The following is a 14,131-nucleotide window of genomic DNA, read 5'->3' on the forward strand; positions in this document are numbered from 1 at the left end:
AGACAAGGGGGCCACCACCACCTCTTCTCTGTAAGGCTGCTGCAAAAAGGGAATAGGCAGGGGCCCTAGGAAAAGCAACCTCAGCAGGGGAGGTTAGGGGAGGGCTGGGAACCTAGGCAGCCAGACAGGCACACTAAGATGCAGAAGACCCTATCCCATACTGTGCTGTGGCCAGTAAGCAATGGGAATCAAGGACATTATCCTAGAAAAGTCAAGACTTGCAGACTTAATTTCAGACTTCCAGATCAAACAGACCAAGGGAACAGCCCACGGCCATAAAATGCTCTCCATATATGGCTCCTAGGTTCAAGTTACTGCTTTAGGAGACTCCTACACTCTTCCACAGTTTTAGACAGCTGCTTTTGTTGACAACCCCCTGGTCTCCCCACAATCCCTGGCTGACAGGGAGGAGCAACATCCACCACAAACACACTACCCTGTACCGTGCCCTGTTTACAGCTGTGCTGGGAGGGAAGTGGGTTATGGGTGTCTGCAGAGGACAACAGCTCCTACGTGCTGCCTTCCTGATGACGCAGTGCTCTAAGAGAGCTCTACATGGCTCCCCACCCCAAGAACTGGAGTCACACTCAGTTATTTTTAATCCCCAGGTAGCCTCAGTGTAACAGCAAAACAACAGCAATTCAAGACTTGAACCAAACTGCAGGCAGCTTGGGGAAGGATGCACGATCCTGAACAGGGTCCTCTGCATCACCTGTTTGATGAGCAGAGTGAATGAGCAGGGTGCTCATTCAGATTCTGCCATCCTCACCTTGGAGTTGCCCTGAGGGCCACTCAGGCCCCCTGAGCCTTGGCTCTCCCACGAGTAGCTGGGGGACTGGAAGAGAGTTTGGGATAAAGAGCCATTGTCTGTAACTAATTCTGGGCAAGGTGAAAGCACTGCAGGGTTGCGAAGTGACTTGTGGGGCTAATGTCACAAGAGCAAAGAGCTCATGGATACATACCACTGCTTCCACAGCAGGTGAGTTGTCACCAACAACAAGCAAGGCAGGGCACCTGCTCAAAAACCAAAACAGAGGTGTTACTCAAAGTGCATCCAAGGGATTTCTAAGAAGGTTGAGCTCTGTGAACCAACACCCTCATGAAAGGTTAACAAAAAATAGGCTTGGCAAAATCCCTGCCTGCCATCACACCTCGGCATTTTGTTGTACCAAAACATTCTCCAGGGCCTGCAGACGCACCCAGACTATCCCCTCCATGCATATCAACCACCACGGTTGTTGCAAACATGAGCCTCTGACACTGCCTTCTGGAGAATCTCAATGTGTTCTTAATGAGAGGACTTCCAGACACCTCTGCCCCATTGCAGCTGACAGTCCTGCACCACAGCCTGGGACTGTCTTGGACAATCTTCCCAGCACTTGGGCTTGGTGCAGCTCTTGCTGAGAAGCAACAGCATCTTTTCTGCTGAAGAGACTGCACAGTCAGCAACTGAGATAGGCTGATTCAGACAACTTACTTGAGTGTTTTTGCAATCGTTTCATTGACACCAACAACTGGTCTCTCAATTTCCAGGTCTTTACGACTGAAAGACAAAACAGAACAATGCTCCACTAAATTTGCAAAGGAAACTGGATATCAAAGGGGCACACAAAATCCAACCATCAGTGCTGGCTCCACCACCCAGGCAACTCTGTGTGTCATGCCCTGAGCAGGAGCCCCAGTAGTCATTCCCAGAAAACAGGATCCATCCTCTCATGGCATTGCTGTGTGCCCAGAGATGATCTACTGAGGTGTGACAGGGTCTGGGGGCAGACACAAGGGCTAGGCTTGGCTCAGGAAACAGCTGAAGACTAGGCTTAGGACAAAGCTTCCCCTGATACAATACCCAATAGGATAATACATATGGCAGCAAATCTACTGAGCAGGGAAGCTGTAGGAGCTGTCTGTTAGGCAAAAAGTTATCCTATACCTGTTGTATGAGGTGAGGAACAGCTGAAGGTTATCTTGGTTAATGTCCTGCGCAATATGAAGCCTGTATGTTTGGATCAAATCTAGATTTGCCTGCAGTTCCTCCTGTACAAAAGCAGAAAAATTGAAAGACAGGAAACATACTTTTGACAAGCAAAGAAGCAATAGTCATAAAAATACCAAAGCATTAAAGTGTGTCCATACATGTCATTCCCTGAGCAGTGACACCACAGGGCAGCGACTCCAGACTGCATCAGGATCCTGGAGACATGAGGTGTTTATGTGATGTGCTGGTACATGCCACGCTTTGGTAATGTGACTACACTTTTACAACTGGCAATGCACAAGCTGCAGCAAGAGTACAGGTATCCTGAGATGGGATAAGTTAACTCCCAAGCCTCAGTAATGCTTACACAGATACAAATCACTCTGCGTTAGGCAGGTCTTCCACGTATGCTTAATGTTTAAGAAGCAAAGCTGTAAGGTAGGCTGATAGGTAAGCTGAAAGACTGTGATCAAAGGGAAGTTCAATCCCAGCACCCAGTTCTAAGAAGAAACTTCATTCTTAGAGAGCCAGAGAGAGCAGGGAATGCAAGGAAGCACTACATACAATGAAGGGGCTTGACAGTGGGAAGGGAACAGGATGTGTGCAGGAGGAAGCAGTGCTGGAGAAGGAAGCTCTCCTTCCAGTGCTGATGTGTTGTTGCAAGAGGACTTCAGGTCACGGACTGATCTGCTGTGTAGCATATAAAGTGTGCAAACACACTATCCCTGTCACTGCCCAGTAAGCTTGCTGGTTGAGAGACAGCTAATCCCAAAGAGAAGGCATTGCTGTATCCAAAGTTTTCAGGAGGGGCTGGTTTGCCTCTGCTGAAACTGAAGGGTAAGAGGAAGAGCAGAATGCAGCAGTTCAACATCTGGACAGATACAAGATCCCACTGTCAGCTCCCAGCTGACCTGTGCTCTACCCACAGTCCAAAGGCTTCCATGCTGGCTACAGAGAACTGGCTGCCATTTGTTTCTGTGGATAGCGTCCTGGGCACCACAAAGGAGTTCCACCACCAGTGCATGGCCTGGAGACAGTTAGGGCAAGAGTGAGGATGTGTGTGCCCCCCAGCATGCCAACTCCGATGTGAGCTTGACACACAGAGAAAATGGTACTACCTGTGGCCTTATCTGATGGACCAGAACTATTTGGGAGCAGACACATGCAGAAGTTATAGCTCCATGTACAGTTGCACAGGCAACATTAACATCTGCTGGGTACTTACATGGCCAAAATGATGCGCCAAGACAATATCCACAATGTTGGTTGTCCAGCCTGAAAACTGAAAAAGAGTGACCATGAATGAGGAGGAGAGTAAATGGAAAATGCAGTTTCATCACACATTGCAAAACAGCTACTCAGAGTCAAGAAAACAATGAAGAAACCATTCAAATTACATAAGAAGCAAATGCCTGAAGCTTGGGATGGACACGTAAAGCTTCAAAGAAACTGTACACACAACACAGCTCTCCAAAAAACTTGAAACCTTGAATAACTTCAAGGGACCAGAATACAAAAATAATTAAGAGATATCAATATCAATCAAATGAAGCCTGCAAGCAGGAGTACTAAATCAGAGGAAAGCTGAGTGCTCCAATCAGTTTACCTGCATTCCTTGTTCACATGATCACATCCACCCCTGCCCCTAAGGCAAAGGCCATACTATACCCAGACCAAGAATGCAGCAGGGACAGAAAATAAATCGTGCATTTTTCACCAGAAATGGAAAAATTCCTGTATTATGTCCTTTTTTTTACTCTACACTGTTCATTAGGTGCTGTGGAGAGCAGATGTGTGGGGAAGCAGAATCTCACCTTCGATGCTGCCCAGTCAATCCATCCCTTTGCACACGGATCAACATTAATAAGAACAAGTCCCTCCACCAGGTCAGGGTGGCTGAGCTGTGGGGAGAGAGCAGAGGCACAATCAGAAGGATGATTCAGCCCACACAGTGGTCAACAGCTGGTGCAGCAGCTGGAAAATTTCTTGCAAAAGGTGCAAGACAAAGTAAAATGCAAAGTAGGGAGCTCCTCTGTGCCAGGGTAACAGCTGGCAGCCAGTGGCTCCCAGCAAGACCAGACTCGATTCACTTGTGGCACTGAGGGACTGATTGTTCCATAGGACCTACAGGCTCAGCAGTGCCTTCTGGTGACCTGTGCACCTGGCACAGATGCGGGTCCTGCTCAGGCCCTGTGTGTTACAGGGCTGGGAGCAGCAACCTTCTCTGCTCCAATCCAGCACCTCTGTGAGGAACCTGGAAAGGCTCCTGTGCCTAGAGAGCACCTCCTTCTCCTCAAGGAAGAGGCAGTCTCTCAGTGGAGATGAGGCAAATGGCAGCGGAGTTAGTGCTGAGGCCCCCAAACCCCTGCAGCATGGAAAACTTGAGCTACAGGGATACCCACTGCCCAGACAGCACCCCTGCTGCCTCCCTGCCTGCAGACACCCCTTCCCCTGCTTCATCCAGCAACTCAAAACCCTGCAGTGTACCTCGGGCTGTACCTGGGCAGCACAGGTAGGAAGCACTTATGAGAACTGCTTGCAAACATAAACTCAGAAATCAGAGGCAACTAGCCTCTGAGTTCTGGGCTCGCTCCAAGGCTGAAGTTCTATGGTAGCTCTCCTGCTCTACTGCACTGATGTGAAGCAGAAGGAAACACCTCTGTCCTCAGCAGGAAACTGCCCGCAGCCCAGGGAGCATGGCAAGGGCCCTGTGGCACTTTGCTGAGGACTAAGGCTGATTTGCACAAACTCCTCTTTAGCAAGGCTGAAAACTACCCAAGATACAGAAGGCAAGGAACAGTGAAACACCAGTGCCTCACACTGCCCTGGCTCAATCCTGACTGTAGAGAATGGGAAACAGAGAACTTTGTGTAGGAGGGGCAGCTGCCCAGCACAGTGGCCTGAAGAAATGATAGCGCTCTGAACAACTGGCAACTCTCTGCACTCATCAACCTGAAGCAAATTTTACTGAAAATGTCACATGTATGGGGCTTTTTTTAACACTATTTCTGAAACACTCAGGCAAATTCCTGGGCTGCTAAACAATGCCCGCTGATTTCACATGAACACTACACTTGAGAGAAATGTATAACCAGGTACCAAAATAGAGGCAGCTCTCTTGTGTAAGGGTGGAGCAAAATCCGCTTCCTTCTAGTGACAAAGCACATTCCTCATCAACACCAGTTTGCAGTACATCACCACATCAATTCTTTGGTGCTACAAACACTGCACACAGCACACAGTAATGCAGCCAGTCTCTGTGAAGACTCAAGACTGGCTATTCCTAGCACTCAGGATGGGCTCTGCTGACTCAAAGGCATCACATTACAAGCTTTCCACGCCTGGCACAGCTTCAGAGTAACCCTGACTGCTACAACATAACCATCTGGACGGAGGTAGCTCTCCCGTGACTCCCTGCAGCCCTGCCGTAATTACTGACTGCTACTTTGCCTGTGCCCCACACCATCAGTCTGATCAGCAACAGCTGATCAGACCACAGCCCACGTGAGTCACCAGCAGTGAAGAGATACTTACTGCACACCTGCTGAGGACGTAAGCACCAGCTCCCAGGCCAATCCCAATGAAGCTTTTCAGGCTGAAATACAGGCATTTCACAGTCAGCAAGACTAACTTAGCTCAGCTGAAGCATCCCTAGAGGCAAAGCCTTTCCCCTCTGCATCCAGATGTGCACTTATGGTTTGTTTTTGAAATAATGCAGCAATGATGCAGCAGCCATAAATTGCTCATGTAGCAGACAGTGTTCCTAGCACAAAGCTAGACAGGATCACACTGACTGGGAGATGCTTGTGCCTCTTGGGACACCTCAGTGAGCATATCAGACACAGCACGCAGAGACAGAGGTAGGTGCTGGAATAGCGGTATCCAGCTGGCTCACCCCATTTCCTTTCAGAGACTTACTTCAGGTGTGTCAGAACAGCAGGTAACATTTCAGCCAGTTCATCCATACTGGGATACTGGTACCTGAAAAGCAAGAGAGGACCTCCAAATGCAGCTTGACAGAGGTTACCTTCCAGTTCCACTCAAGGTAGGAGGAGGGACAAGGAACATCTGACAGACATGTGCACAGGTTATTAATGTGCAACAATACTGTATGTTTCAGCTGACTGTGTGGATCCCATCCCTCAGAGCAAGACTAACACACAGCTGGGGTCTTTTGGGCAGTCAGACTTCTGTGGCAGGATGGACAAATGAAATACCAGCTCAACTGCAGTGTGCTGGGCTCATGTTCAAGTCAGAAAGCTGGTACCAGACTCAGCACTAGTGAGGGCTTTACCCATGTCTTAGTAATTGGAGAGTTCCATGAATGCCTGTTGGGAAGCCTCCTCATCTTGCCATTTCCTCTGCTGCTGACAGCTGCTTACCGCTACACTCAGCCTGGCAGTCTCAGCTGGCTTAAACTGGGTACTACCTCAGTCCAGACTGAACAACATGGGTCTCTGCAGACCTCTTACCCAGATGGGAATGGGGGAGCTCCTTCCTGCTGGCCTGGCGCATCCACATGGCACACAGCAAAGTGCTGGGTGATCTCTTGCATGTCTTCAAAGTTAAAGAATGCATTAAAACAGGATTTGTCTGCAACAACAACATAAAGAAATTAGACATTTACTTAAGTTTTATTGCAAGCCACCCTCCAAACACCACGGCACACACCTGCAGGAACTCAAGTCCCCACTGAGCCCACAGAGCAGTGGGTGCTGGATGGTGTATGTGCTGTGCCTCAAAACTGCAATACAGCAGTGAGTCCCAGCAATGGAACTGCCATGACTGGAGGGCAGGCACACAAACAAGAGTCCAGCCTGCAATGTCCCAGAAAGCAGGGCCTGCAGCACCTGGGTACTCAAAGCACTCACAGAGGAGCACCTGTGTGAACGTAACAGTACATGTTGGGTGGGAAGACATGTCAAAAGATCAGCTGAGCCCACCAGATCATTACGCTCCTGCTGCAGCCATGTAGAAGGAACTAGTTCACCTGCCCAGCACCCAGGGAATGGATACCCTATCACACAGTGTAGCAAGTCAGCTAGAGCACTACAGTGTGTTGGGTGGACCTATTTCCGCCTTTCCACCTTGGCCCTACCTTTCAAGGGCTCTTGGAATGGACAGGGGCACGCCACGTGCTCTCTCTCCCGCAGACCTTTATCTTTTCACCCTGGAATGACCTAATCTCAGCTCCATGCCAGGCCTGCTACTCCCCACGCTCAAAAGCAAATACCACAAACAATCACTTTTTCAGGGTCCTGGGAATGCAAGGGCTTACGGTTGAGGCCAATGTCATGGTATGTGAGGATGACAGGTCTGTTCCCCTTGGGCGTGCCCCGCATGGTGACATGAACCACTCCGAAAGCTGTCTCAATGTCATGTTCCTGCAGAGAGAGAAGAAGGAGCCCCAGTGTTACATGTGCTGCCTGCACAGGGAACCCTGAGGGCCAGCAGCAAGGGCCTCATTCCCACTTTAACACAGCTCTCCTACTCACAGTACAGCTCTTGAAATCACTGAACAGTTTGGGTTGGAAGGGACCTTAAACACCGTCTCATTCCAGCCCCTGGCCATGAGCAGGGATACTTTTCACTAGATCAGGTTGCTCCAAGACCCATCCAACCTGGCCAATCGACAGCCCTGTGTGGATCCAATCTCTGTATTCAACCTCTGTGTCCAACCACTGCCCAAAGCAGCTTGCTTTTGTACAGATGTGCAAATGGCCTGGGGCTGCATCTTCCCATGATCAAGATGTCTGGGATAACTATGGACTTTGGAAAAGCTGTGGAGATGTCAGGAAAGCTGGGTATACAACATCACCTGTAGGTCCCTTCTCTCATCTACACCAGTCAATGGAGAGACATCCACTTACAGAAACTGTAAAAAGCACCAATTATTTTCTTGATATTAAGAAAGTACCTGCTTAGGAAAAAGCTTCATGGTTCAGCTTGAAGACAGGACATTATGACCTCAAGAATATGTTTTACTAGTTTACACAAAGTATATGAAATTAATTTCGAATGACCTGAAAGTCATTAAACCAAATACAGGACTGGTGAGACTACCTGGTTTGCAGCACACCAGAAATCCACCTCACCCCCACTTTCTGGGTACTCTGAGGGCTGATTGTGGGGCAGACTGATTTAGTTCTTGCAGTGCAAGACCCTCCTTCCCCCAGCTGTGCTTCTTTTTGAGGACTCCAAAGCCTCTCTCTCCCCTTGCCCCAGGAGTGTGGCAACAGGAGGACGCTGCCCCAGCCAAATCACCTGTGGTAGCCTGAAACCTTCTTGAGCTTGCCTTTGAAGGATGACAAGACACCCCTGGCTGTCCTTGTCCTCCAAATGGGGCTGGGTTTGCCTGCATGCAGCTGTTGGGTTGCGCATGTGCAGAAGCTGGAGTACTTACCTACAAAGCAGCAGAGACCTGTCTGCAAGTGACCTCACCTGAGGCTCACCTGTCTTCCTTAGGAAGGGACTGTGGGGGTAGGAAAGGACTTGTCTGTGTGCGCTGAGCGTGTGTCCACGTGGCAGGAATTCCTGCCCTCACAGCAAGGCTGCACAAGGCAGCCCAGGGTGTAGTCTCTGCTTCCTCAGCCTCCAGAAAACCTGCAGGCTCTGCCCCTTGCCCGTGACTCAGCTCTCTCAAGGCTGCTCTGCTAAGCTGGGCACAGCTCTGTCCTGTACTCCTGAAGGATGTGCCGTGCAGCCACAGCACTGAACTCCAGTTCAGTGCTCTCCAAGCCTGCAGGTGTTAAAGAGTCCTTTAACTAAAGTGGCCACTTTCAGAGAAGGCCAAGAGTGGTGACTGGCAGTGCAGGTGGCTGGAATGGTGAAACACAGTGAAGAAAGTGGAGAGTGCAGCGAGTGCCAAAGTGGCTGGAGCCTGCAACCCCCACTTCCCCTACACCTCAGAGGGCTGGACTAAAGGCTGCCACTATGAGCAAGACTCTCTGCCAGCTCTGGCACTTGCTAGGCTCTTCCATAAGCAGCTTGAACTCATTGAGCTGGCAGGAAACTATCCAGCTGCCTTTTTTTTTGTTTTGTTTTTAAATTAATCTTACTTTGTTAGACTTCCGCCAGGTCAGTGAGTTAAGAAGCTCACAGAGAGGTCTGGCAAATGCTGGTTCTGGCTCAGAGCCCAAGGGGAGTGCATGGGGTGGCAGAAGGAATAACCTTGCCCTGAGCACAAGATCAATTAAACTGACTCACAGCTCATGAAGATACACCTGCAGGGGACGAGGGTGGTGTCTATAGGCAGCAGCAAAAGGTCAGCTATCAAAGAGAAGCAAAACCACTAAACTGAGGCAACAATAAGAAAAGCACAGAAAGCAACAAAAGAGCTGATGATATTGAAATATGTCTGCATACAGTCTTTTCTGTAATTACATCTGATCTTACTGCTAAGGCCACACATGCTTTTTACTAGGTAAGCTACAGGACGAGGTACTAGAAACAGACACACCCACTTCCCTTCAGAGCCTCTGTCCAAGCATCTCAATGTGTTTCAAACTGCAGCACCCTGCATTTCTGTTTTCCAACGCCGAGCTTGGATCTCAGCTCTCAAGTGGGGAAGGAAAAGTTTCCTTGAGCTAATAATCAGTTCTTGCTCTCCTGGTTACTTTGACTTTGCACACTCTATAAACTGCACTTTGGGGGAAAGGGGACTACCCTGCTACTCCTTCAGTCGTATTAGTGATTCAAATACAGGGAATGTACACTTGTTGGAGGTTAGGATTTTTTTTTTTTTCTTTCAGGGAATTTTCTCCCATCTGTTGCCTAAGAAATGATAACAACCAGTACTTAAAAGACAAAAGAAGTGGCCAAGATGGGACGAAGGGGTGCAGCTGGCTGCAGCTTCTTAGCCGGGAGCTTTTCTCTTGGGAAGGGCAGAGAGACCTCGAGAGTTTTGGCTGGGGGGTGAGGGCTGGGCTCAGCTCCTGGCTCTCTCTCGGGATTGGAGGGGAACGGTCGAGTTGCTGCAGCCGGTGAACTGGGACCTTATTAACACCCGATCTGACTGGAAAGGACCCTCACCATCTACTCGGGTGCCTCAGGGGAAAAACCCGGGACCCCGACCCCGTTCCCGGAGGGAGCAGCTCCCGGCTGCTGCCGCTGCCGGGCCCCGCTGCTTTCTGCCGCTGCTCCGGCTCTTTCAGTGCACGTTAACCCGACCCCCCGTGCCCGCCGGGACACCCCGCGGCTCCTGCTACGGCTGTGGAATTTTCTGCTACACTTTGTCTGCCACCCGGGTGCGCCCGGCTCCGCTGCGGCAGCCGCCGCTCCGAGGTTCCTGCTGCGCTCCATTCCGGCTCCCGAGCGGCACCCGAGGGGCCCGGCTGCCCCTGGGGCTTTGCCAAGGAAGCCCCTTTTCCATCCCTCCCGCCGGCCCGGCCGCCATCACCGCGTGCAGAGGCGGCCGAGCTGGCGCCACAGCGCCCCCTGCAGGCGCGGGGGAATCCCCGCAGCCGCCCTGCCCGGCCGGGAGCCACCAGCGCCCCTGGCGGCCGCGAGCGGAGCTGCACCGAGGGGAAAGGGCCTGCGGCCGGGAGAGGCCGGCCCTGGGCTCTGCTGCTGCTCGTTGGTGCTGCCGGCGCTGCTGTTTGTGTGCCTTGGCACCCACACACACACCAGCAAAGAGCTGCTACTCCTTCTCCCGTAGCTCTGCCTGAAAGCCCCTTCATTTCAAAGTGATCATAATTTGGAGGGAAGGGGGTCACATTTTCCATTCCAAGGGAGGCTCCTGCCTTCCTTGGCAGACACCTGTCCTTCAAACCAGCACAACACTGAACATGGCAGCAACATAAGAAATCCCATCTTTAACAAATCTCAGCAAGCAGCACTTGTAAGATGCTAAATCTGCAAACTTCTTACTCTGCCCTGTACAGTGTCAATGCCTCAGTCTGGGAGAGTTTAAGGTTACTTTGTATTTCTCCTGCTAGTTCCCTAGCAAGGTGGAAATCCTCCTCGTGGGAAGCAGCTACCCTTCTCTACTCTGAATAAAGTGTATTACTTTTAAAAGCCTTTTTCCAAGGCTTTCTTCTTTCTACCAAGGGAGCAGCAGCCACTTCAACTAGATAAGGGCTTCTACCTTCACTTTTTTAGCTGCATATCAGCTGATCATGCTGATCTCTTTTTCAAGATGATCTGGAGAAGTAAGACTGAGTTTTACCCCCAGCTTCCCTACAGGTAATTCCATGTCAGTTTTTCCAGTGAACTTCATTTTCTCTGAAACTTTGCCCTGGAGTTTTAGGGCTTTTACCTCAATCTCTGATTGCAAAGGACAAAATCATTTACAGATGACACACAATTAGAGCACACATGGCTGCCCATTACCTGTGTCTCCACAACAGCTCTCTCCCGTCAAAGCCACAAGACAGCATGAGACAGAGGCTTAAACCAGAGCTTAGGTATTATGCTTTAGATGACAACAACAGTCTCTACACTTACACAATACAACTGCTACCTTGAACTGCCCCCCAAAAGTTATTATTTTGTTACATTATTGCTGGCTTATTACTCTCTCAAACATGGAGCAGAATTCCCAGTTACAGTGGGTACCAGAGCACTCAGTGAGAGAACAGGAACTTGGCAGGCTGTACCCTCTGTCCTTGACAAACAGACTTTCTTCATGTCCTTCTTGTAGACACCCTTCACAGCTGCCCAGTGAGATGTCCTGCCTGTGTCACACTGCATCAATGCTTCCTTAACTGCTGGTGTTCCAAAACACAATTCTGGCATGTTCTCTCCTCATATTTGCCCTTTGCTCATGTAGAAATGTGCTAGAAAGAAACAGACACTTCCAGACTCTGGCACACTTGGTTTCTTTCTGCTCTCTGCTCAGGCCAGCTATGACACACTGCATCAGTGTAGTCTGAAAAGAGATTCAAGGGTTGTTGCCCTGCAGGTGCCTAATTCCAGCTAAGGTCTGAACACTTATCTGGTCTACTGCAGGGAAGCAGTGATACAAGAAGGCAGGTGGAAAACATGTGGCCAGGAGACAGCCAAACTTTTACAAACCTGCAGTCTACAAAACAAGGGAGATGAACGCAAGAGAAGATCAGGATCCACAGGCTGTATTTTGAAGAGATGGATAAAATTCAATTTTCACTTAGGGACTGAAAATTTTATCAGAGGTTTTTCTGAAGAGATTTTTATCTTTTGCTTTTATTTGTATAGTAGGTAAAAATAAACTGCAGCTGCAGCCCACCTGCTGCAAATAGGACATGGGTAGCGGAGGCAGCGTGGCTCCCAGAGCCAGCTCTCACCAGCTGCGGGCACAGCCTGTGCCACACTCACTGCTGGGACACAGCGCTGAGGCTGGGCAGGCAGCTGCCATCGATCCACTCAGCACAGCTGGGAGCCACAGCTTCAAACAACAGCAGTGCCTGGGGGCCAGGAATGAGAAGAGCAGTGATGGAGGAGGAACAGAAGGACCAGCTGTAGTTGTAGCCTGCTGGGCTGACTTCAGGAGCCTGTGCTTGTGGAAAAGGAAAGTGTTATACAAGTCCTCAAACACTTGCGTCTGGTAACAGTTTCCCAGCCTCCAACAATCTGTAGGTCAAATAAGACTTCCTGAACTGGAGGTGTGGTCTTCAACTTTCTGAGGACGGAGCTGCAACCCCCGAACACTTGTGTCTTTGGTACCTCTCTCCCCCCCTGTGACCAGAGCAGCTGAACCTTATTAATTTGTGGGATAAAGAACCACCTAATTCCCCATCTTGTATCTGCTGATTTTGCATGAGATCTCCTGGCCCTTGGTTTGGAAGCTTGGGAGCAACTAACCCCATTTCCATACTCCCCAGAAATGACACCCTAATAGCTTGTGTCTCTCACATGCCCCTTTCTAGGCTGATGTGCCTAGACAGTCAAGCCAGCCCTGGTACAGCAGCTAACCCTGACCATACTGCTGTCCTCCAAAACTGCCCCAGGGAGCTCCGTCCTTGCTGAGCCAAGGGGGCTGGCGGGATGTCAAACACATGCAGGCATGCTGTGGATGCACGAAGCAGCACAATGGGGTTGTTTGTTCTCTCTTCCTGATGAACAAGGATTGATTTACTTTGCTGAAAGTCACAAGCCCTGAGCTGACATTGTCACTCATCCCTTGCAATGTTAAGGTCTTATGCCTCTGGGTTATCATCAGCCCTGAGCACATGCTTTCATTTTCCACTCTAGGAAGGTTTGACTCAATATGTAGCACACTTTGTTTACCCAAAGGCCCATAACTTTTGTCGCTGTACCTTCCATCACTTTTTCCATACCACTAAAGAGTATATTTAAGCAGCACAGGTTCCAGCACAGCTCTACAGAGTGCTCCTCAAGTAATCTCAACTGTGAAAACAAATGCTGGGGTTTTTTTAAATCAGTATTTCATCCATCAGTGGACTTCTCCTCTGACTGCATGGCATCCTAAGTCCCTTAAGATATATGTCTTAAGACTCTTCATGGTCCTGTCTCTTGGAAATCCAAAGTAGGCTGCACTGACTGAATTCTCTTTATCACTACTGACTCTTTTGAAGGATTCCAACAGCTCTGCAGAGCAGGACTTCCATTAAAAAACTTACATTACCTTTCCCTAATACTTATCAGTGTAATTCATCCACTATACTCTGCTAATGTTATCAGTCTGTCTTGTATAGCTGGTCAGTGAATTCCCAGAATTCCTCTGAATTCTGACCTGTCTTATAAAATGTCTGACAGGTGAATCACTGGGCACCATGGCAGCTTCAATAGAGGAGCGTAACCTCTCACTTAACACCTCAAATATTTAAACTAATTTAAAACTCCTGGATTGATACTTCCAGTTCTGGCAACCTGCTACAAATGCATAAATATTATTTTTGTAGAGCCTCTGCAGCAGGCACTGGGTGAAGGCAGGGTCTGTGCTGACTCCCCACAAAGAGTATTCCAGCACAGTACTCTCTGTGAGTTGCTCTGTGCCAAAAATTATGTTGAGTTTTTCTGCTATGACTAGCCCTAAGCCTTCCTTCCAGGTTCCATTTTGACAGGTCTGAAACACAACAGTTGTTTTATTCCCCTTTGCAAATCATCTCTCAAAAAACCCCTCTGTCTGCTTTGTTCTGTTCATATATTTAATCTGCTAGAGTTTATAACCTCTTCCATTTTCTCTAGCTTTTTGAAAAATGCTTTGTTTACAATTGC

At 49.3% G+C, this 14,131-nt stretch overlaps 1 protein-coding gene across 4 annotated transcripts in view; it reads right to left on the reverse strand.

The window, feature by feature from the left end:
- NDRG3 (NDRG family member 3) overlaps positions 1–14,131 on the reverse strand; it is a 62,619-nt gene that overhangs the window by 5,095 nt on the left and 43,393 nt on the right. For all 4 annotated transcript variants that reach the window (XM_048321633.1, XM_048321632.1, XM_048321630.1 and 1 more), the window contains exons 4-12: positions 7,254–7,359; positions 6,448–6,568; positions 5,894–5,956; positions 5,510–5,570; positions 3,790–3,876; positions 3,201–3,257; positions 1,931–2,034; positions 1,478–1,543; positions 963–1,014 (exon numbers count right to left, since the gene is read on the reverse strand). In XM_048321633.1, the coding sequence (XP_048177590.1) occupies positions 963–1,014; positions 1,478–1,543; positions 1,931–2,034; positions 3,201–3,257; positions 3,790–3,876; positions 5,510–5,570; positions 5,894–5,956; positions 6,448–6,568; positions 7,254–7,359 (717 nt within the window). The remainder of the gene's footprint in view (positions 1–962; positions 1,015–1,477; positions 1,544–1,930; positions 2,035–3,200; positions 3,258–3,789; positions 3,877–5,509; positions 5,571–5,893; positions 5,957–6,447; positions 6,569–7,253; positions 7,360–14,131) is intronic.

The sequence above is a fragment of the Corvus hawaiiensis genome, chromosome 17, assembly GCF_020740725.1.
Source record: "Corvus hawaiiensis isolate bCorHaw1 chromosome 17, bCorHaw1.pri.cur, whole genome shotgun sequence".
Classification (NCBI taxonomy): Eukaryota; Metazoa; Chordata; class Aves; order Passeriformes; family Corvidae; genus Corvus; species Corvus hawaiiensis.